The 26,694-nt window shown below is 27.4% G+C and overlaps 1 protein-coding gene across 4 annotated transcripts in view; it reads left to right on the forward strand.

Annotated features, from left to right (window-relative positions):
- Positions 1–26,694, forward strand: part of LOC107446084 (uncharacterized) — a 155,968-nt gene that overhangs the window by 64,049 nt on the left and 65,225 nt on the right. The window contains exon 1 of one of the 4 annotated variants that reach the window (XM_016060632.5): positions 8,404–8,838. The exons of 2 other annotated variants lie outside the window; for them this stretch is intronic. In XM_016060632.5, coding sequence (XP_015916118.3) covers positions 8,777–8,838 — 62 coding nt within the window. In that variant the 5' untranslated portion in view covers positions 8,404–8,776. Of the gene's footprint in view, positions 1–8,403; positions 8,839–26,694 lie in introns of those variants that run through there. One more of the 4 variants, XM_087159328.1, reaches the window with a different exon arrangement.

Below are 26,694 nucleotides of genomic sequence, written 5' to 3' on the forward strand. Positions count from 1 at the left end.
AAATGACATTAAGTTGAAATTTTATTTCCAAAAATGAAAATTGTTCAGTTAAGGGATTTGAAAAAATTTTGGATTGTGTTAAACCATATTATTTTGTTGAAACTTGCTCCAACTTTAATCGAGCATCAAGTTTAAATATATATTACCGATGAATTTTTATAATATTGTACACGAAGAAAAAAATTCTGAAATAAAGAATAATAAATAAATATATAAATAAAAGCATAATTCTAGTTAATATTGGAAAACCAAAGCATAAGGTACTTAAACCATTCATTTGGTTATTTTTCCGTTTATATGGTAACGGTTTACGGGAAATTCTGATTTCCGATATTATAGTCCTTGCCTTATATTTTGCGAAGTTAAAAGCAAAATATATAACTGAAAGTAAAAAAAAAGGAATTTTAGAAAAGTCAAAAAAATACATTTTGTCAAATTATGCATGTTATTGTACACCAGAAAAGTTATTTAGGTTTTTAACTTTAATATTGGTACTTTGATTCGTGCTATTACACTTCAAATTTGCTGCAGCCAGAATAAGATATTAAGTTGAACCATGTTCTGGTTTAAACAGGACCATTCTGCGGTTTAATTAAATTTAAGAAGCCCGATAATATAGTTTAACTGTAATAATCCTGATTGGTGGTTAATTTTATGGTTAAACACGCCCCAAATTTTCAGACAGTGCATGGTTGTGAGAAAAAGTATGATGTACCATTGATAGTTAATAGTAAGTGATCACCTAAACGAAAAATAAGGAGCAAAAAAATAATAATAACACGAAAAACAATAACATTTGGAATCCCTAGAATATTTTAATTTTTTCTTGATAATATAAGTATTGTATCACCATTATTTGTCTTAATTGTTTATTTAACCCTTTAACTGTTTATTTTTAATAATTCTAAAAAAATCGTAAAATATAGCATGAATTTAATTTCTGCCTGAGGTGTTTAACTTTTAAAGGTTTTTATATTGTTTTTAAAGCATATTTGTAGAATTTGATCATGAAATAAAACGGAACTATATACAGTAGCGGATGATTATTTAAATCCTATACAGCAATGATCTATTCTTAACTTGCAACGGAGAATAGCTGAGCATGGTTTATTCCGCAGAAATAATTTTTCATAAAACGAAGCAAAAGGCGTAAAGAAAAACTACTAATGATTATAACTGGTTTTTATGTTATAAAATACAAAATTACTACTGTCCTTAAAATACAAAAGCGTAACGCTAAACTAAATCAATGTTTCTATGAAAGTATTATGTTTCGTTCCTCACTGAAACATTACTGATGATGATAATTATCGCTCATCATTATCAAAAAATTACTGATTATTGTTTTATTTAGTCAGGATTTAAGTTTTTGATTTACAACGGTAAACGAAATATTTTTTCCAAATTCGTGATAAAATATAACAACAAAATAAAAAAGTGTTTTTTTTTTTTTTTAATTTTTTCTTTTGTCTAAAAATCTTTAATCCCTCTCACATGAATTACATAAACATTTTAAAAAATACATAAAATCCCACCATTCCAATGTATTAGAAAAAATTATGCATCCCGTTCCGAACATGATTGTAAATTGCTTGAAAGTTATTAATTCTAATTATTAAATAATTCCATTCCTATTTTTAAAAGAAATATGTTAATTCTTTGCCTAATCTAAACAGTACTTCATGATTTGAAGTTTATTTTAATATTATAAAGTATACTTGTAAACATTGCACAAGAAGTTTTGCTTCAAAATAGACGTAACATTTTACTTATAAAAAGTATAAATACAAATTTTTTTATTTTATTTTGATTACATTTATCGCTAGTATAAAACAGCATTATAGAAGAAAAAAAACAACTAAAAATTCCTAAATCCTTCTTCAGATGATGTTTCTTCAGATATTGCGTGCTCAAATTTTATGATTCACAGGTATTCGGATATCATTCATCTGTCATTTGTTTTACAACAGCTGTTGTTCCCATGAATCTTTTTATTTATGATCTCAAAAACCTTTTTTGTTTAACAAAAAGATACTTGGTTGATTTTCATTTAATATAATCTCCTTTAACGTCCTTAGCTTCCTCTTGGCATTCTTATCTTTGTTTGTTCTCAATTTACATCGCCAGGTAGAAGAAAAAGAGTTAATACGTACTCTCTTAAACTTAGTTGATATGTCCATATTATAATTTTGCCGCTCGAGGCTGTCTTATAAAAGTTATAATTACCATTCCATTTCGTTCGTATATGATTATACTTTCTATTCCACTTGTCAGGGGGAAAGATATGATCTTCACAATACAGATTTGTAGAAGATTTTAACTAAATGCTTGAAACAAGTTGTTTTTCCTGAAGAGATGTCAATGGCCCTATATGAAACTTTGTTGTTTTCGCTTTCTTTTAATTTTAAACTTTTAATACATTATAACAATTATAATTTTCATTGAATTGAACAAATAGTTTTGATAGTTTGATGTTACGCTTGCGTAATTTTGTATTTACAGAAATTTAGATCATTCATTGAGAAAAAATGTATGGCGAAAACTACCTGAAGAGGGTAAAATTTGTCATGTTCCTGGCTCAATGAAAACATTAAAAATCTCAGTAATTTTTACCGAAGCCCTTTGGTAAGGATTTTAGTGTAATTTACCATAAAATATCGTGTTACAATGTTTAAAAGAAATTCGTAAATATGGCAAAATTTGGTTTTTATTATAGCATGGCAAAAAAATAAACATTTATGAGGTGAAATTTACTTTTCAGTTTTGCATTTTTTACTGAACATTTAGCAATAAGTCTAAAATTTTGTAAACCAAAATTTCCGGTAAACCGTTACCATATGAATGGAAAATTACCAAACGAATGGTTTATAAATACCATATATTTTGGTTTTATTGCCAGAATTATGGCTTTTTTCACCAAAAATATCAATATCGTACAGCTACATTACAATAATTATTTCTTCATGTTGGATCTAAGCGTATGAATTTTCTTATTGATTTTATTTTTTATTTAAATTCATTTACTTCAATTATTTCAAATTCATTCATTTTAAATAAAATTCTTTTAATTTTATTTTAAATTCAATTAATTTTATTCAATTGAATTTAATCTAACTAATTCTGTACCAATATTTTCTTATTTTACATAACGTGACTTAATCGAAACTAACCCCTACACCATTTGTAGAAAAATAAACTCATTTATTCTACAAAAATATTTTTGCTTATATCATTTTAAAAGATATTAATGATAAATAATTAGATTAAAATAATTTTTTTCATCAAAAAATAATCACTCAGTTCTCCTTTTAAGAGGTTCTTAAACTTCTGAATAAATTTCAAAGATTTAAAGTTGTGAGAGCTCTTATAAATAACGTATTTTAAGTTTTATAGCAAAGGAAATAATGAAATACTCCGTGAGCTAGTTCAACATTAGCTAGGGAGCAACAATAATGACTAAAATTTTATGCACAAATATTTTAATTCAAATTAAGAAATAATTCATCAAAACGTTTGTTGAAATGAACTATCATAAAATATATATATAATCATTACGAAAATAAAAACATAATATTAAATAAATAGATATTTTATATCGCAACGAATAACTTTCATTTCAAAACGCGGCTAGAATGGCTATTTTAAGATCGAAGATCTGTTTTTGAAGATAGAAACTAATCACGATAGAAATAAGATTTTTATTTTTAATGCTATAAATTAATTATAAAATAGAATAAAAAAGGGAATGAATTATGTCTATATATATAAAGGAATTATATATGGCTTAGTTTATTAAATTGAACCTATTCAAAATGTTTTGAATAAAAATAATCTATAGGATTTAACTATTTTATTTGGGATTAAACTGATGTATACAAACAAAATATTGAATTATGAGTAATATCGTAATAAAAAGATTGTGTAATAAATATGAACATAATATCGTAATAAAAAGGTAGTTATATTTTAATAGGTTTTCATCACAAGCATACCGAAGAAGCTCTTCATAAGTGAAATTTCCAAATTTGTAGGTTTTCTTTCTCAAAATACTTCCACTTTCTATTAAAATTTTCAAAACTGTACACATCCAAGTACTGATTATCGTTGTCATATTATATACTAGCTGAATGCCCATCTTCACAAGGGGGGGGGGAATAAACATCAATAAAACAGTACTAACACTTCAAAATCGTTCAAATTTTAGGGACAAAATATAAAACAAATAATTAAGCTGAAGCTTTTTAATTTATTTATTATTATTATTTACCCTTCTCTCTGACTTTACGTTATTCGATTAAGTAGTTTATCCTATCAAAATAAAGATTAACCGTCTTCAATATCGTCTGGCACAATGTTTCTCTTACGCTTACATCTTCAAGTGACCGAAAAAAAATTTTGTTAAAATGTACAGTATTGGTACAACTGTAATCGACTACAAATGTACAACTTTAAAAAATCGAAACTTTGTACTTACATAAGAATATATTTGGTACCTATTAAAACTGCACCATTTGTCATGATGTCAGTAGTGCCTATTACTATCATTGGTGACAATAATAGTATTGCGACTTTTTACTGTTCCTCGTAACGAATAAGTACATTTTCCTCATCAATTTTTTGCTTTTAGTCCATGGCTCTTTTTTTTTATTACAATAAGTACCTATTAGAGCCGCGATGGCTCAGGTGATAGAGCGATTGCCTTCCAATGAGGCGAACCGGGTTCGAATCCCAGTCGATACGAATTCCGCATTCGGCTTGCACTGATCACAGTGCTGACGTGAAATATCCTCAGTGGTAGACGGATCACGGGTTAGAGTCCCCTTGCCGTTAGGCTAACCGTGGGAGGTTCTCGTGGTTTTCCTCTCCATGTAACGCAAATGCGGGTTAGCTCCATCAAAAAAGTCCTCTACGAAGGCAAATTTCTCCCATTCTTGATCCAGGAGCTCCCTTGTCTTCTGGATTGGGTTCAAAATTACAAGGCTGCGGAGTTGAAGATTAGTATTCGTAAGCCCATAAAATTGGGTCGGGTGTTCAACGACGGTTATAAAAAAAAATAATAAGTACCTATCACCAAAATTAATTCCAACTGCCTTATTCTTTATATTATTATTATTAGAAGTAGTATTAATGAGGCAATTAATAAAAGTAACTAGTAAAATATTAATAAGTCAAATGCTCACTTTCAACTGTCTTGATTTTGTGCTTTGAGAGTAGAAAAAGCATGATACATTGTTTACCCTTTTAAGAAAGTTCTTGTTAAAAAGCAATGACCCTTTTTGTATTAAAAATAATTATAAAAAGTGTTAAGAAAATAAAAGAGCAGGAAAGTATTGAAGAAAATACAATCACGCTCAATTGCTCGCAAAGCAATAACATCTCGCCACCATTTCGTTGTTATGGTCGTTGCTTGTAAGACGTAAAAACATCTCGTTTCTGTAAAATCTGATTCTTTTTTCAGATTAAAATCTTTCGTTTATGCTCATTCAGTGTGGAAATGTTTTAAATTCATCGATAATTCGATGTAACAAATATTCAACTGAAAATAGTTATCTATTTACTTAGTAAACATCGACTAACCTAAATAATATTAAGCAAATATATGCCTACACTTGAGATTTTTGTTCCAAATAAGAAAATTTGTGTCACATTCATTCCAGTGGACGTTGCTAAAAATCGTATTTTTCTTACTAGAAAAACGTAAATGTTATTTTCACGTAATTTGTTAAATCTTATAACGCTCTATTGGAGTAAGCTTCTATCGTTTGAACTATTGTGTATTCTTTCTCCATAATTCGAACTTTAGCTTACGCTCTTATTGTGATACCCGTTACAGCGTCCTGTTATCTTTAAAAGATTCAACGTTATTTTGACATGCATTACAACATTCAATATGAATTGCTTATTCTATTGCAGCGATCAAAATTTAGTTAAATTATTTTTATTCTTTGTAAAAAAATTCTTTGAAAATTACTCTAAAACGAAAATGCGTCTATTGGTGATGCGACAATTGGTAATGAGTGTGTCTATTGATAATGAGTTTCAAAGAAATTGTTTTAACCGCTTTTTTTTTTTTTTTTTTTTTTTTTTTTTTGCGTTTCCTTGAGGGCACATAAAATGTGAGGCACATCAAATTATTTTTGAATAAAAGAAGATACGCGACCTACTAATTCCTAATCTTAGGTGGTAATGAGAGTGAACTTAGATCAAAAAGTTGGTGAAATAAGGATTGATTTGCATAAATCATAAAGATACTTAAACAAGTCATATATCATTTCATATTTCGTAATCATTGTAAATATTAGTCTTGCATTTATTAAATCTGAGTAAATATTTGTGATACCTCACTATACTCATGATGTAACAAAGATTATAAATTTGAGCATGAGTTCAAGCCTATCACGTTTTAAAATGCATTATATCGTTGAGAAAAGGTTATGTAATTTTTTTCTTGCTAAAAATACTTTTATTTCGTGTCATTCATGACTAACAGTCAGAGAGTCATTTTACGATAAAACTTCTTTATTTTGAAAAAAAAATTAATCAGTTATGGTACTCTCACGGCAAAAACTTTAATCATATACAAACCAGTTGAAAAATAATAAAAGGCTCTTAAACAGGATTTTAATTTCTTTATCTTTTATATTTTCACAATATTGAAAACTCACAGATATATGAACTCAAAAAATATGGTATATCATCATGTATTATTTACCTGCTTAGCACTTTTTAATTCTACACAATTTTTACATCGTGTTTTAAAATAAATATTACAAATATGATTCTACACAATATTTACAAAATTGCGTCTTCAAATTATTCAAGCAAAGCACATTTCTTCTCATCAAACACAAATCCTTTTCATAGCTTGTCAAAAAATAAAATCCAGTTATTTATTTAATCTTTCTCTTTAAAATTGCATCTAATATCATCAAAACCCATAAATAAAGTAAAACAGGTGAAATCGTTTCTCGTGTGGTTCTTTTACATTATGACTCTGTCGAAGGTTCGGTCCTCATACGAAATAACGTATTTCAACAATATAATTTTATAACTGTTGCAATTTTGCAATAATTATTCATAACTGTCAGGTTAAGTCTTATCCCTCATTATCCATCGTCCTCTACTCTAATCATGAAACGAAGCGAAATATCCATATAAAGACAGCATCGTTTGAACTTATAAAAATACGCAAAACTCATAGGTCCCAATAATATTTATCTTGGTGGAAAAATCTCGCCAAACTGGCGAATTTTTAAAAGTTAATACTATTTTTTAAATAATTAAACTATTTTTGCACTTCAAAATCTTGATAATTCGTTACAGGGTGTCGTTTAAAATCATCTTTGTTCGAGTTTCGGGTACTCTGACTGTTTATTTTATTATTTTCATTGGCGAAATTACTTTTGAAAAACTTTTTAAATAATTTAGTAACTACAAGCTCGGTGTTTCGCATAAATATTAAATATGTAGTATCATTATATAACAACATGATAATATTCCTTACACTCGCAAAGAAATTCGCTTAAAGATGAAATAGTACTAGTACCTAGGTTTGATAGTCATTGCATAGATTGTGAAAGATAATGTATACATTGTGAAAGATAATGCACACATTGTGAAAGATAATTTGTCTTCCAAAAAAATTTTCTCGGGGGGAGGGGGTTACAATAAACAAGATATAATATTCGTGTTTGATTTTAAAAAGGATATTAATAATTATAAAGGATATATAAAGGATATATAAAGGATATATATAAAGGATATTAATAATTATAAAATTAAAAATTATTATGCTTTTGAATTCTACTTTATTAAATAATTCGGTGAAAATATTTTTCTGTATCGACAAACCAGTTGTAGACATAAGAAAAAAATATGTATAATTAATATTTAAAATTTTTTTTAAAAATTTAAATGACTAAATCTAAGTAAAGATTTTATTTATTCAATTATTATTCTCTTACATTCTCTCTTCATTTATTTATTTAACCATACATCAAATATTTTTAAAAGAATGGCCCGAAAAATGTAACATAAAATAAAATAAAAATATTCATTTAAACAATACACCCATGCACACATAAACCAAAGTAATTTTAAAAGATTAAGGAAACATACCGTGTGTTATTAAATTTTTATGAAACATATTTCTCTTTTATTTAGCCAGGTGACTCTAAAATAAAAAATAAATAAAATAAAATAAAACCAGGAAATCAACAAGTCACTAAATTATTGTCTTTTTACTCACTAGATACCGCTAACAGAAATTATTCTCTTCACGAAAAAAAAAGAAGAAAAAAAGTGCTTCCTTGGGGCTTGTAGGAAGGGAGCGCACGGCCTAAGACTCTCCCCTCTCTCCCTCCGTTCACAATCATACCTCCTCCCCCTCTTCCCCACCCATCCGGCATCACGATCGTCTCTCAGGTAAACGCGCAGGTGAGATTTAGAAGTTCGCCGTTTCCCGTTTGAAACTAAACTCAGCGTCTCCATACTCCCCTCTTCACAGCGTGTTTTGTTCTTTCTGGGGTAGCGCGCGCTACGTTCGAATAGAATAAAGAAACTGCCGACGTCGTTTTTAGGCTGAAATTCGCTCATTAGTAGGTTTATTTACCTTTTTACGGAGAAGGCATATATCAAAAAAGGAATTGATAAGAAGATGTGAGGAGGCTAGTTTTTTGTTGAGAAGATAATCTTCTCTTTGTGGAAATATATTTCTTTCTTTTGAATGTGTTGTTAGCACAGTTATGTGCTGTGGTAGGGTGATTGTGTGGCCACCATGGGAAACATGTGCTGCAGAAGAGTTGGTTACTCGCCCAATGGGGCTGAGCTGGACAATAAGTAAGTCCTCTTCTATTTGATAATATTTTATAAATATGGAATATTTTTTTTATGATTTAAAATGTTATTGTTTGAGAATCTAGTAAACAAAGTTGCATGTTATTTGCAAACAAAGTTTACGACTCTAATCAAAGAAAGCTAAGTTCACTGCTTTAGGTTATATATATATATATATATATATATATATATATATATATATATATATATATATATATATATATATATATATATATATATATATATATATATATATATATATATATATATATATATATATATATATATATATATATATATATATATATATATATTTCCGATTTTTTTGTTTCGATTTTTTAATTGCTACTAAATCCTCTTTTATGTAAAAATATTCTTTTTAATATGAAATCCTAGTTTTTCTTGACATTTTTCTAAAGAAAAAGGATTTTATTACTCCTACGAAATCGTGAATTTTATACTTCAAGTTTCCAATTATTAATTTAAATTTATTAAGAGAGGATGAACTTTTTTTAATTCCTAAATACTTCTTGAAGTAAAAGTACAAATTAAATTGCAATAATAAACGTACAACAATTTACCAGAAAGTCTGATTTTCAAAATTGTAGCTTTAATTACCACATAGTTTGTAACTGGAAAACTGGAAAAACTGGAAAATAAACTTAATCGAATATTTTTTTATTTTTTATTTTTGCCTTGCTCTTAGGTATTATGATAAAATTACCAAATTTTTCTAGATTTACCAAATTTTATCCCATATTATGAAACAATATTTTATTGTTAATCTTACTAAAATCATTGAAAAAGCTCTTCGCTGAAAATTACCGAGCCTTTTTGTGTTCTCCTAGAGTCAGAAACACGGTAAAAATTTTGTCATTATCTGGAAATTTTCTCCATACTTTTATTATCAGTGAGTAATGAAATATTATTTTAATGCTTTCGTAAATATTAAAACATACTTTAATTGTTAAATTTTTAGTAATAAAAACAACTCAGTGTAAATAATTGATTTTTTTGTAATGATGAGCAAAATAATTAGGATGCTTTAAACATCTTTTATAACACACTTCTGTAAAACTACAAAAAAATATATACAACTATCATTATGTAACATAAATTCAAAATAATTCCTAAGCCACTTTATTATACATCAAAATGGAAAAAAACGAATAATCAAACTTAAATTTAAATCTTAAACATGAATAAAACTAAAAAATTTTAAAAAAAAATTCATTAAATTTATGAAAAATATATATATATAAAGCAAACAAATAATGAACTATAACTAGCCGTTAGTTTAGTATTTATAAGTTTTATACATACATATATATTTTTAAAAGTAATTAGTTTTTATTATTAGTTTTATGCGTTTCATAATAATTTTAATATCTTTAACACCAGTTTTAAATTTTAAAAAAATAATGAAGTAAATTATCCAAATAAATTATCCAGAATTAATTAATATTTATTGCTAACAAAAATAAATCCCAATTAATTATATACTTTGTTCATTGCTATTACAGAATAGTGATGACTAAATTATGTATAAGTTTGATAGCTATGGAACAACATTTTAACTAGATGCGCTCTTTTTTTAATTATTTAAATGACTTTGAACTTTGTATATTTATTTTTGACTTGTCCTAAACAAAGTTTTATAAAGGCTATCACGGAAAATGTCTATTATAAAATCCATTATAAAGGAAGGAGTGCTGGATCGTTGTAAGAGGGGAGAGAATAGTGTCCCAAAGATTCGCATTTTTTGAGCTATAGGATCGGCGCTCACCAGCAATTAAGAAAAAGAAATAATAATTTTTTTTCTTCCAAACTGGAATTTTTTTTAAATTTATTTTTAGTATTGAAAAAAAAAATTCTTCAATCATGTGCATTAACCTTGGCTTGATGTTCTAGAGCAACGGTCGTCACATTTCTATTCATAGAAATAAAAATCATAGAATTTAAAAATTTAAAAAAAAAATCAATTTAAAAATAAACATTAGAGAATATAATTCAAAATATATAATTTAAAATATATAATTTAAAAATAAATATTTTTGAGTGATTAATTAAACAGGGAACTGAAACCAGAAATTTCTTACTTTTAAAGATCTCGTACCTAATATATCATTAACAAAAACTATAACTATTTTCCAAAATTTTGAAATAAAATGAAATATAATAATTGAAACTATTCTTGTTTAAGGAATAAAAATGGAAAAAAGAATAGATATCAGGGTTTCAAGGAATTAGGCGAAAATTAACGAGTTTTTAAATAAATCCATTTACCTTGAGACCCCTCAAAAAGAGAATACTTAAAAGTCCCTACAAAGTATTTTCCCCAGAAGCTCGCCAAGTATACCATATGCTCGCCATAGTATGAAGCTCGCCATAGATAAGACATCTTAGTTCTCATTCTTTTGCTTTTTTATATGGCATTAAATATTGCTTTAAGAAAAAATAATCTTTAATTAGTTTTATAGCTAAATATCTTTTGTTAAGGAATTAACAGCGATAACGCTTTCATTTAGAAATTGTTTCATTATTTAAGAAATTGTTTCATTGCATTAAGCTAATCAACAAATATATCACACTTTCAGTAACTTCACAAAATAGTATTACTTCCGTGTTTTTATTTACGTGCAAATCCCACTATAATGACATTGAACTTATGGTTCGATACAGTTGGTTTGTTAAGAAACACGACTTCTAAAGTTATATTCCAATCTTGTTTTTCTGACTACTGCATTAATAAACTTCTCATCCAAATAATTAATATTTTGTTAATAATAATGTTTTATAGAACAGTTGCTATATTTATTGACGGTACCTTCTATATCTATTTAAATTTAATACAGTTCTCAGTTGTTGTTTTTTTAATTATCATAAAATAAAGATATTATTAGGTATTAAATCATAACAGCTATATAAATTTATTGACGACATCTTCATATCTATTTAAAATTAATGCAGTTTTCAATTTTAAAAAACAAATCATCCAATCAAAATACTACTGGGTATTGAATCATAAAAACTATATTATTAAAAAAAAATTCGAATAAATTATTAATAACTAAAAAATTCTAATAAAAGAATAAAATATACTAATATTTTATGCATTCATGTATTAAATTTATGAGTAAAAAATTTTAATAGTGGCAAAAATTTCTTTCTACTACACGAAGAAAATAAATTTGTTAAAATAAGTTTGTCATTACTGTACTGTATGGTAATGACATTTCTAATGAAAAAAAGTCGATAAATAAAGCATTATTTTAACCAATAAATTAAATTAGATAAATTTGGTAATAAAAACCAAAATACACAGTATTTAAACCATTCATTCTGTAATTTTTCTGTTCACATAGTAACGGTTTACCGGAACTTTTGCTTTCAAAATTATAGTTCTTATTATCACACATTTTGAAAAAATGCAAAACTAAAAAATAAATGGTTTTTATGCCGTGCTCTAAAGTATCATAACAAAAGTACAAGATTTCACTATATTTACCAGTTTTATTTTTTTTATAAAATCTTATTTTATTGTTAACTTTTCCAAAATCATTACGAACGTACTTCGGTAAAAACTGCTGCTCCCGTACAATCAGAAACATATTAAATTGTACCATATTCTGGTAATTTTGATCATACTTTTTTTTCACGGTGTAGTATTTAGAGTTTTTTTGATAGCTTAAGGCTTAAATTTCTAAAATTTCAATTCCTAAATCAGATAGCAAATTATCAAACGATATTTTTTATGATCATTCAGAAAATCATTATTATGCAGATAATCAGAATCAAATTTAAAATCAATATTTTCATTACATCTAATAAATCATAATTTTAAGTTCTCTTTCTTCGCATTAACTTAAATTAGAATTTTTAAATACTCTTTTAATAGTTTCTTACCAATCTATAAACTGTTTATTTCTTCAAAAGTTCTTTAATATTACTCAAAATGTAAGTTCATTATTGTTGCAAGCGTGTACAGCGTAATCCAAATTCCATCTTAAACAGAATGCAATCAATTGATTTGTAGTAACTCCACTTAAATACGATCAGGCGTCATAATGAGTCAGTTCCTCAACAGGCAATAAACTGTTCAGACGATAATATTTATTCATCAGCAAACTGAAAAGTTTAATCGGTTTTCGTCCAAACGATCAATCTACATTCAGTAAGAATTTTCCTTAAAGTTGTAAAAATCGTGAATTGTGTTTTATTATTCCTTAAGAGTTTAAATTTTTATTGTAGTTTTATTTCATGAAAGAAATATTAAAAATGGTGATAAAGGAATTATTATTAATTAAAAAATAATGACGTCATGTGAAAATTATGAGCTGCATAAATCTAAAAACCAACAGTAGAACGATTGATATAGATATATGTAAACCGTTAAACGATAAACTTTTAAAAAGTTGAAGAAATTTGGAGCGGGTTGGTAAAGCTCCATGACGAGGAACAGAGCCATTCTCATTCACCTTTTTCGCTGTTATCTGATGCACCATTTTATTAAAACTATTACCGCTCGACTCATAATTCTGATAACATAAAAGATTCCGGTAAACGGAAGTAAGTTAAAATAAATATTGACGTAGGTGTTAGTTACTTGTCTCGAATAAAGATCGAAAATCATTTACCGTTACTCGAAACATTGTTAAACCTTTTTTATCAAACATGATTAACGGTTGCTTTTTATGGAACTAAAACTGTTTGTTTAACGTTAACATCAAAAACGTATTTTCATCCATTGTCGTTTCAGCACATTTTATTCATTTCTTTATTGTTTACATTTATTCGCTAGATAATACTTTGGCGATAATTTAAGGTACGTTTCTTTCAATATGTAAACTGGACTATTATAGTTATGTACTTCATTGTGATTATGTGTTCTACATTCTCAGATAAATGGGTTCAACGTTAAACCAATGCCTCCATATTTTGAACCTTTTCAGACAATATTTCGTCCAGCCTTTTGACTCATAATCAAACTTAGATAAAATATATTATAATATATAATAACGTATCATATAATATAATATATTATATCATATAATATCGTATCATATAATACATTATATAATATCGTATCATATATTATAACGTACCATAATATATATATATAAACTATACTTTCAAACCAAGTATCATGCAATCTGGTTTCGAAATTGCGATCTTAGACCCGCGTTACATTTGCACCACATTTAAACGATACTATAGTTAAACACGCTCCAAAGATTTTCATATTATATTTTAGAAATCCTATCTTATACAACAGCAGTAAAAATGATTTTTGATGAGTAGAACAATTAATCTCTATAACTTTATTTGGGAAATATATTGGAAATATATTAGGAAATATAACTGAACATCATTAAAAGTATTAAAAGATTTATCCATTATATGATCATTAAAATTATATTAGTAGTTCCATTCAGTTCGTTTGTAGAAACTTGAAGATTTAGAGTTTGTTTTATGTGCTTTGTATTTTTTAAAGTACTTTAAATTAATGCTGCCCAGTGTCATATACATTTAAACAGGTTGATATTTAATCATTAACTTTATTTTACATCATTTATAAGAATAGTCTTAATTGTACTAGCTTTATAAAACAATTAGTCCTCCGAATTTAAACTGATTCTTTAACAGAGAGCGTTTTAGAGCGAAATCAGAAAGTGTAATAAGATTACACATTCACTGTTTGTTTGTCTTTTAAATAGCAGCAGATAATTAATAATTCTTTTAGAGTGACTTTGTTTGAAAACTAGAAATAAAAATTTAAATTACATTTCAATTTAAATAATACTCTTATATTCCATAATAGTTTTTTTTATTTGAATTGTTTCTCGACAATAGCCAGGTTAATTACCAATTCTGATGAGGCATAAAAATTCCAATACGAGAATTTGATATTCCATAAATAAACAAATGAAGATAGTTCTCTTCTAAAATTGATAAGGAGAGAAGGAAGTAAGCCACTTGTCCGGACGAGAACTGTAAACTAATGTGTAATATATCGGTCAGAGAACACTGCGAAACTACACCGTATAAGACCGATCAACAAACACGAAAAAAAAAATGTAAAACTGAAATCGAATATCCACTGATGCAGATCAAAAATGTGATATAATTCGTTTTGGTTCACTGCAAATTAACATCAAAAATAATAGATTTCTGATGCGTCAGATCAGTGTCATTAAGACTTTTATAGAGGCAAACACTTTGCACAGATCCCCCCCCCCAAAAAAAATTACTTATTCTAAAAAACTGATTCTGCAAATACAAATGATAAAAATAAGAAGATATAACAAAAAAGCGTTGTTCAAAATAAGGAAAAAGCAAATACCTCGACTTCAAAACTTGAAGAAACAATAGTAAAAAAACAGAACTGTGAAACGAAAATGAACTCTTCACCATAATTTATTTATTGGCAATATTTAAGAGTCCTGGCGTGTAACTATAAATATTATTTTAACCGTATATTTCCGTACAATAAAATCCCTGCATTGCACATAGTATGTTAAGTTTTTATTTTAAATGTTAGAAAAACGCTGTTAACGTGAGAGAAAAAACTTAGTGAAAAGTTTGCTACTAATATTTTTTATTATGAAACTACTTAAATTAAAACACTTTTGTAATATCCAAATAGTTTATGCACAATCTTCATTATATTTTGATAGGAAAACAATAATTAATCATAAAATAGGGCCATAATCTTAGAAATGAATTGTACCCATCTTTATTCGTTTTAATCTATTTAAAAATAAAAATATTTAAAGAAGCATTGGCGTAACAATAATATTAAGGAGCAAAAAAATTTCCCATTAGATTTCTATTAAATTTTATTCTATTCCGACGATTTACATTCGATTGGTATTTCATTTTCCGTCATATTTTTAAACTTTAGAAATTAAAAAGAAAAAATGCGACTTAATTGTTAGCTAACTTTTATTCATTAACACATAGAGGCTAAGCTTCTTTAAAAATTAAACTTGTATCAGAGTATGTAAAAAAAATACAATTTTTGAGCTAATGATTAAATTCTCACGTGTCAATATTCGAGTTACTTTCCTGAAATATGCTAAAATAGTTGCACTAAAGATACTTTAAGAGCCTTAAAGAAAGTAAGTTTTTGCGTCTGAATTTGCAACTTAAGATATCGTCCACGGATTTTAATGTAAAAAAATTAATCTTACATATTTGCTCAAGCCATACTTTAAGTTGCTAAATTTTAAGGAAAATACTTTTTTGTATCTGATTTCGTAACTTAAAATATCATCCACAAATTTTAATTTAAAAAAAACTACCATTACATATTTGTGCAACCAATAATTCAAGTTAAAGTGTTTAAGAGAAAGTAAGCTTTTTTGTGTCTGATTTTGTAACTTAAAATGTCGTCTACAAAATTTAATTAGCGTATTCAAGGTTAGTTCCTTAAATCATTTACTGAAAATCCAGTCATTAAATCAAAAATTATTTAAGTGTTCACTTTTTTTCTTTGCGGACGGACGATCATCACTGCGTAAAACAGTACATTAAAAAGCATACAGTATATTTAAAAATAAGCAACTTAAAAAGTTAAATGGTTATTTCACTATCTGACACATGCCTCTTTACAAAATCTGTATCTCATCCTATTTCAGTCCAGTAACATCCTGTTAGCCTTCAGTCATCACTTGTATAATAGTATGCAAATTAGAATTGTCTTTTATCGGAATTTCATCCTCAAATGATATTGTTTTTAACCACTTTTTGAAGTATCTGATTTTATTGCTTGAGATAAAAATCCATATGCTTCGTTCACTTGCATGCTAGGTCAGTGTTCTGGTCTATGGGAAATGGAAGATTCCTTCATGCGTTATTTTCTTTAATGCCATCTCGTTATTTGATTATCATATACGGGTCTTTGGGAAAGGAAGGCATATTTATTGACCGAAAGCCTTGTATTTTTAGGTAGCATTTCAATATATTTTAGGTCAGTCTTAGTTTTTGAATCTTCTTATTTATTTATTTTTGTGGAGGGATAGGATAAGGCTAAGATTAATTTGAGTTTATGAGCCTATTTAAATATCACTAGTAGCAAAAATTCTATTTCACTATTTTTTTAATTTGTTTAGAAAATGACGCAATTTAAGAGTTACATAAAATTTTATCCCTCGTATTTTTAATTGTAGGCATCATAATTATTTGAAAAAATAGAATGATTTATAAATTTTTTATGAGCGGAAAATATTTAATTTTTAATCATTTTTCAACCATAAATAAAAATATATCAAATCAAAAAAAAGCATGAACAATTTATAAAATATTGTCAAGAAAATATACTTAAATGGTTAAAAAGAAGTAGCATAGAAATATGCCAATAAGAAAAGGTCTTACAGTATTATATTTAAAAAAAATTCAACATTGAAAATATTTTTCCCTTTCATCTCCTTCACGCCTCCTTTTTTAAAAAACCTAAAACTGTTGTTAAAAAAATAATAAAAAAACATATAAATTAACAAATTAATCAATAAATATTTAGTAATTCGTTTAAAAACAACATAAACACAGCTAAAGACGTTACAGAAGCGGTTCTAAATCCAATTTAAGAATTTATTGCACGGATGTAGTAAATTAGGAATGAAAGCGCGTGTGGAAGAAGTTGAGAAGCAAAATGTTTCGAATAAAGGAAAAGGCTGGAAAAAATTGGACAACGCCGGTTAAAGCCGCAAATAACACAACTATCATATTTTATTTTTAGTTTGCTAGGGGGGATGTTTCAAGCAGGGGATATATTTCTTCACTATTATATTTTATAATCGTCGTTGAACAGCAGACCGAATTTTTAGTTTATGACTGCCAATATCCAACTCTGTATCCTTGTAATTTTAAATCCGATCCGGAAGACAAGGGAGCTTCGGGATCAAGTATTGGGAGAAATTTGCCTTCATGGAGAACTTTTTTGATAAAACTAACCCGCATTTGTGTTACATGGAGAAGAAAACCACGAAAATCTCCTACTGTCAGCCTGACGGCGCGGGGACTTTAACACCTGATTCATCTACCACTGAGGATATTTTACGTCAGCACTGTGGTCGGGTGCAGAATTTGAATCAACCAACCATTTCTGAGATTCGAACCTGGTTCACCTCTTTGGAAGGCAAGCGCTCTATCCTTAAGCCACCACGGTCCCTTCACTATTAACGGCATAATATAATCAAATTTTTCATATTATATTATTTAATACTATTTGTCTAAATATTTCATATTACCGAGAAATCTAGTGAGAAATAATTACTCGTATTTTTGTTTATCGATAGCAGAGATTCCAACTGCTTTGTAAAACAATATATTCTTGTGGTAACAAAACTTAAGTTATTATCAGTTTAGTATTTTTCATTTAAAGTAATTTTTCCTCCACTACATAACAAAAATTCAAATTATAACAGTTATCTCGTGATGACTCTTCTAAAAAGCAGGCGTAATTATCCTTGTTCTACAAGTTTTACTATTTAATTCGCGACCAATTTCATTAAAACTTTTGCAGAAAGTAGAGCAGTTCGCATCCCTGCAATAGAGATGTCCAGGCCAGACGCGGAACTTCATCATTTGACTATTATCATTCAATGTATCGGGTACTTGATACTTGCGAACAAGTATACAGCTGATATCACATGGTTGTGCATGGCGTGTTAATATTACAGTTATTAGACTTGGTTTTTGTTTACCACGCTAAACCAATTTCAGGTTCAGATTCAATTGGATAACTTTAGGCGATGTCACGCGTGTGTGTTGATCCTGATTGGCAGTTGAATCGTATTATAAACAAATGCCACGATTTATCCATGTGAGATATCCTTTATAAGTATCAGATTGGATACTTGCAAGTGACGTCTTTGGAGGTTACTTAGGGCATTAGTTGATTCAGAAGCCAATCGTGACGTTGATTACAGATATCTAATTAAATCAGGTTCAGATCACATGGTTACACATAATCACTTCACTTTTTCTTAAGTTACAAGAACCTGATTACCGTAATATGGTTGTTAATAGCAACCAGCTGTTTAGATTATTTTACTTTAATATTTTGAAATGAGAATCATTTCTATTGATCAAATGAAACATTTTCTGTCAGGTTGTTAATAGCAACCAGCTGTTTAGATTATTTTACTTTAATATTTTGAAATGAGAATCATTTCTATTGATCAAATGAAACATTTTCTGTAAGCTGGTAGATGAAGTGACGTCAGTTTAGGCATCTCACACCTCTCTATGTTTTAAACTACCTTACTTAAGTTTACCTTTAAATAATCAATTTTAAACGACGATCGAAAAAAAAAAACTATTCGTGTTTAATTTTTCTTCAAGGTTTTTTTTTTAAGTTACTGATCTAGATTAGCCTTATTTAAACACGAGAACCCAATTTGTATGACTTATAAGGCTACATTGCATATTTAAATATTTAATTCATTTTGATTGAAAGACTTTAAATTCGACCCTTGTTTTCTAAAAAATGGACAAGAAACCAGAAGAAAAAAAGCCAGGGGAAAAGAAGCCTTGTGATAAGAAGGAATGCGAAACCTTTTTCGAAAAGATTGCCAATTTCTTCAAAAGAAAATGATTGTTCTTTGTTTACCAATGGAGTGGCTGTAAGAGCTGAATGAGAATCGATTTCATCAGAGTTTGACGATGCTAATTACATTTATCTTCCAATTTTATGATACTAAATCAGAAAGTTACTCAAAATTGTTTATGCAGATTATATCAATATAGATTATGTTAAAATAAATATATCAGCTATTCTGGGAGACCACATAAAGTATATTTTTTTCATTTGTTTTTCCTCATAAAAGTATTTATCAAGCATTGTATTTAGCTTTAAAGTGTAATTTCGCCATGGATATAAACAATAAGGTTTATGTTTATTCATTTCGATAAAGTTGACAATTGTACCCTATATCATGCATCGTTTTCTAATTGAGGATTCTCAGATTTATGTTTCACCGATATATAGTTAATTCTGGGAATTGATTTACAGAGTTTCATTCTTGAAATTTGGAGAAAAAGAAAATATAAATCTTAATGTAAAAAAATCATTAATATTTTATTGCCACAAACGTTAAATAATATCTTTTTTAAAAAAAATTGGAAAAAAAGTATTAAATAAAAGTTACATAATACTCCCCCATTTAAACTGCGATTTTTTATTCTACTTGTCTAACTATAAAAGTAGAATAGATGTTTCTTAGAATAAGTAAAATTTCTTCAACAGATCTATACCTGGATTACTATGTTTATACAGGTAGAAACAGCCAAAAAAATTTTATTCTTTGCGCCAACTTTTACTTGGCAGAGTTGTATAATCTGAAATATTTAAATTTACGCCAAGGAACTATGGCTATTTTCAGCAATTAACATAGTAAATATTTTTTACAGAGAGAAGATATGAAAATATTTTAAAATCATGAACAGTTAAAATGATTGTAAGAAATTTTCAGACATTTTTTCTACAATATTATTATTCTAATTAAAGGATTCACATCTCTTTTTGCAACCAAAAATCACAAAAATCAGTTTTGACTTCAAAATTCTAATTCCAAAAAGTTTTTCTTCTTGGTTGGTTAAGTTTTTTGTTCTCAAAACTACTCATTTTAACACAAAAGGAAAATTTTCTCTAAGACTACTACGAAAATAAACCAGATATTTAGAATAGATATATTATTGGAAAAAAATTATGAAAAGTTTTCTTTTAATAAGAGTTTTATGGGTAAATTAACTTCTTTTTATTTTAGGAACAATAAAATATATCAGTTTTTTGCAATTCAATTAGTTCAAGCAATCATTAAGTTGAAAATGATATGAGTATTTAGTATTAAACTGAAAATGATTTAAGTATTTATAAAATTGAAAACGATTTAAATATTTATTATTAAATTGAAAACGATTGCAGTATTTATCTTTAAACTGGAAATGTTTTACGTATTAAACATTCAATTGGGTATAATATGAAAAAATCACAACTACTTCCACTTACTAGGAATAACATTTACCTTTTAGTTTAATTAATAAACTGAGTTTTAAATATGCTTACTAAATTCATAAACTTCGGTAAAACAACAATATAAATTATTTCCAAAGGAACTAGACTAATACAATTACAACCTGGCGACTAGCGACTTATAACAAGACACTTCGTTTGATGCTTTTACTTGTTGCTAGAAATCAGGTTCGCAGAAAATGCTGTTTACTAGTTAAATTTAGTAGGAATAACACGATCTGTGACGTAGGCTATAGTATACCCAATTAAAAATTATTTACTTATTTGAAATTAATATGAAGGAGATTAAAATGTTTAATATTAAATTTAACACTTTTAATTATTTATCTTCACTTTCGGTGTACAAGAAACCAAATATAGCAGTTCGCTTCACTCTCTGTGTTCTTTAATCTTAGTTGCAGATCATTTTAATTCTAACAACTGCGAACAACGTATTTTTATAGACCACACCTATAAACAACCTATTTATTTCTGATACAAGGTTGACACGAAGTAGGGAAAGGAATTATTTTCTTTCTTTTTTTCAAATATACTTTCACATGTTATACAAAAATAAACTATCTTTGAAATATATAGAAGACTCTTTAAAAAATAAAAGAACAATATTCAAACTGTCGATTAAAAAAAAATCTGTTTTCTATAATTTTTTTCAAAACCGTATGTTAAAGATGAAGATCTCAAAGAAAAAAAAGAATGCAATTGTTACAATCAAACGATTATACAAATAATGCAATTTAAAAGACGTTTCCTGATTTTAAAAAAATTTTAATGTTGCTAACCAATTACAGAAATTGTTAAGAGTTAAATTTTTCAAAATATTTTGAGAACTTTGTACTTCAGTCAGACAATTTTAGGTATAAAAGTCTTCCTGTAGACTACTGGGAGTCCCTTTTAATTCAATTTTACGCACTCTCAAATTTGAAAAACAAAAATTTTGTCTTAATAAACAACCATTATACATTTGAGGTAAGTAAATTTTTCCGAGTGTTTAAATATTTTAAGTTAAAATTCAAATTAAAGATAGCATATATTCAATTTGACTTTTTCTAAAAATGTTGATTTAAAAAAAGGAATCAGCATGAACGTTATAAAGTCGTTGAATTTTGATGATAACACACGTTTCGAATTATTTTTCTAATAAAAGCTTTTGTACTTCTGATCTATAATCCGTAACTTTACAGGTTAATTTTTGAACGGATTCCATTTTTTTAAAAAAAATTTTATCCGTCTTCTTACGTATGATATAATGCAAAAAATAATTATAACTTTTTACGTCTTTATATTAAAAAAATCGTGAGGTGCGCTTCCGCTGTTTTAGGTGTTGTTTTCCATCACAAAGTCTATAAAACTTAGAAACTTGAAATTAGAGATGTGTAGAAAAAATTTCCAGAAAGTGGGATGAAGTAAAGTAACTTAATTTTCTATCATTTCGAGAATTATTAACTGAAAAAATACCTTACCATTCACTCTACTAGCAGCAGGAATGAAAATATAAAATTGAAATTTGACTCACTGAAAGGGCCGTATTTGTCTACCAACTAAAAACTTTTTTTTCAAAATGTCAATTTGTTCGAAAACTATTGCTATTTTAAGTGCTTTTTTTGTTCTTCAAAAAATTATTATTTTTCAATTGTTGAAGAGAAATTCAATTTTCTCGCGATTTTCATTTTAAGCTCACCCTTTACGTGATATCAAAAATAACAAAAGAATGAATAAATAAAAAAATAAGAGATTAGCTATTGCCAGATTAACATTTATGTCGTAACATTCATATTGAAATTTTTAGAAATACAAAGATAATTCATTGCTGCGAATCAGTTTTTCAAAGATATAAGTCCCATTAGATATAGGATACATTTTGAAATATAAATCCTGAATTTAAAAAAAATAAGTATCCCAATAGTATATACAAATAAGTTTCAAATCCCAATCATTAGCAAGTAGAATCTCCTTTCTATTTAAAGGAGACCATTAATAGCGTACTAAAAATGTTCAGAATTTTGTTTTTGAAATCACGCTTTCAATTTTAAAGCTAATTTCGTCAAAAATTCAATTGACACAAACAGTTCAAAATAATTACAACATAAATCAATAAAAAGTAATCTTTTCATTCCTTAATATGAAAAAATAATATAAATGCGGCACCAGTTATTTTGAGTTATATCAAAAATTAAGTTTGAATTTGCAGCTCAATTATGTAATTAGCATTCAGAATAACAAAGTCCATAGTATATTTTGCTTCTTTTGCTTTATTGCATGCATTTTTACATGCAGTCTTTTGGTGATAAACTCGTACGTCTAATTTAAACGTTCGTTCAACTTCGCTAAGTTTCTTTTTAATAGTTTTTTTTTTCTTCTGCGTGTTGCATTACTTTTACTTTCATGCTTCACTTTCATTTATTTATTCAGGTTTATAAACTACATTAGATCACATTATCTCTTCCGTATTTATGCTCATAAACGGATACATCTATATAAAAAATTGTCCACTTTCATCCGTTACATGTCTTCTTTTTTGATAAAATAGCTACTTTATGTAATATTTCGTGCAAATTTTTGTTCAAGTGATTGCAATTTAGTAGTCTCTTTTCGTCTATAACTTGATATTTGTTTTTTATTAGACATAATATATATATATATATATATATATATATATATATATATATATATATATATATATATATATATATATATATATATATATATATATATATATATATATATATATATATATATATATATATATATATATATATATATATATATATATATATATATATATATATATATATATATATATATATATATATATATATATATATATATGTGTGTGTGTGTGTATATATATATATATATATTAATTTGCATTTGACTTTTCCAAGCGTAACTCAAATTTCTGTAACATGTATGTATCTTGCGATGTTACTAGTAGCAAAATTTAATAATATGAAGTTTAATGGAAAAAAATGTTTGGAGGAATTTCTCTGAGAATTTGAGAAAAATCGACTTCAAAATTTTTTAGAATGTCTGTTGACATTTAAATCTACACGCAAGAAGAAAAGAAAATCCGGTAAAATCACTGCATGGCTATGACATTCAAATAAAATGAATTAAAAAATAAATAAATAACCTAATTTTGTTAAATAAAACTAAAATATACGGTATTTAAACCATTGATTTGATAGTTTTTCATATTCAGACACAAGCAGTTTATATATTTTTTAAACATTTTATCACTTACACTAACATTATAATTTTCATTACACACATGCAATATAATATAATCCATGTGAAAAACATTTTTTCTCGAATTAATAAAATTAATTTATCATGAGGGAAAAAAAAATTTCCTATGCCCACCTGGAAAATAACCTTCGTCATACAGGCATCTGAAGGGCAGATTTATTGGTCACTCTTCTTTCAGGGGCACCATATTAGGTGGGCCGACATTACTCCCATAGTAAGGACAGATAGTACAGATAAGAAAAGGATCTTGAAGGAAATACATACTGGAAATGTATTAGAAAAGTAGTAAATTTAAGGTACCATGCAAGCTCTAAGCTCAGAAAAATTATTCGTTGTTTTTAGAACAGTAGATGAAGCTATTTAATTGTTACCTAAAAGAATACTATTAATAATATCATCAGCGACATCCAATCAACAGATACTAAGATCACATACATTGATTATAGCTTAAAGAATACTAATGACAGAACGGAGAATTCCTTAAGCGGTAATATTTATGAAGTTGGAACACAATACAATACAAGATCGATGCCATTTTTCCAACTTTCAATTGCATGTTTCTTACAACAGAACATATCATTTCCGAAGCATCCTATGCAGTTAGGCATAGTATGGTCATCTTTTTTTTTTCTTCAAAGTATTGGGATCGATAATCCAATCCATCATTATTGAACGTAGATAAATAATAGTGAGATATGACCCTATCATCGTAATACGACTAATCATTCTTATGCAAAGGACAACCTGCAATTATACTGGTGTATCAAGATAGAAAAAAAACGATAGAAATCGAAAGTCTCATCTCGCTTGAAATATATTACAGTAAATGTGTATTTTTTGGGGGTTCAGATTTAATTACATTTATCTTTAGTATGTCATCTATTGTGGCATGATTTATTTTAATGCATAATATAATTACTTATTCATCTATTAATTTACATATTACATTAATTAATGGAAAGGATATAATTGCAATTAATATCTTGTCTCCAGAAGGTCTGAAGTATTTTGAGAGCCTTCTCATTTTCAAATTATTGCGTGTCATAATTAAACCATTATATAATTTTTTTTAAACAGACACAATGAAGGCAATAATCGCTTAATTTTTAATATCACTTACATTATCAAGGCTAAATTACATTTTTAAAATACTTAGCAACCATTACTCAAAATTCTTATTTTTGTGCTTAAGTTTGTTAACCCGAAATACACTGCACAACTTTTTAAAAAAAAAGAACGTGATTCAAATTTAATTGTAAATTCGTCTTCGCTTCCAGGCTCACATTGACCACAAAATTCGTGTAAAATATACACAATGATAAACGTATCATTGATTAGAATCCGTTTGCCGTCGAGATAATTGTGAGAAGTTTCCGTGGTTTTTCCCTCCATGTAAAGGCTTACAAAGGCGAGTTTACCTCAATGCTTGAACAAATAGTTTTCGTATCTTCTGAATTGAGTTAGAAATTACAAAACGAAGTATGAAGATTTAAGCTCTTGTAGCAGCAAATCTAACATGAATCGAATATTTAAAGCTGGTGATAAATTAATAAAAACTATTACGAATTTCCAACATTCTAAAATGTATAAATCATTTATATTCTATTTTTTTTTTAAATTTTAATATAAAGTGTATCATAATTCAATTTATTTAGTTTTAATTTTACACTTTTGGAGACCAATGCAGAGACCGTTATTTTTCACCCTCTAAGCACGTTAAACCTCTCAGTTTGTTTACCGATTTGGAATTTATTTAAATTAGGGTCAAAACTCATCGAAAGTTAAATGTCCCTGAAAACAGCCAGCTAACGGGTAGATTTATTACTCTCGACCTCCCAACATCGTTCGTTTGGGAATGTGCAAACCTGCTGGCTTTGAACCATTTTCAAAAATATCCACTTGGCTAAAACAGAGGAAGCCAATCCTCCTACATCTTCTAATGTAAGGACTGTACGGGTCAGGTCAACGGGACTTGCCTCGAAAGGAAGAAGAAAAAAAAATATTCCAGTGGAATTTGACCCAAAAGTTCCAACAAGCCTTCATCTTTCTTGAATTGTCGCCTTTCATTGCATTGCGTGTGAAAATTCAGCAATAGGTGACGGGTACCTTAATGAGTTCTTATGTTTTAAATAAGGAACGGTTCCATGGACAGGCTGTTAACGATAGATCTATCGTTATTAAATGGTGACATTATTTGTGTTTGTTTTTGCATGAAAGGCTTCAGTGATATCTTGGCGAATGATAAGGCATCTTTTTTTGTTTTCGGGGAAGTAGGTCTATTAGTTTTTTATTGCTGTAGAGCACCTTAAATTTCCATTAGAAGTGGGATCCGCCATAGTTTGAATCCATTTGACGGAATGGAGAAGAATACTGATGTGACCTAGCCAGTTAGATAATTGCTTTGTAATCTAAACGACTTCTTTTTGTTTCGTACATACGACGGATATGAAAAAGGCTCATAATGAAATGAACGTCTAAAATAAACTTACACTGAGGAAAAAAGTATGGCCAAAACTACCAGAATAAGATAAAATGTATCGTATTTCTGGCTCTATCATACCTAAAATCTCAGTAAT

The sequence above is a fragment of the Parasteatoda tepidariorum genome, chromosome 3, assembly GCF_982258835.1.
Source record: "Parasteatoda tepidariorum strain Cologne lab strain chromosome 3, Ptep-v5.0, whole genome shotgun sequence".
In the NCBI taxonomy this organism is placed as follows: Eukaryota; Metazoa; Arthropoda; class Arachnida; order Araneae; family Theridiidae; genus Parasteatoda; species Parasteatoda tepidariorum.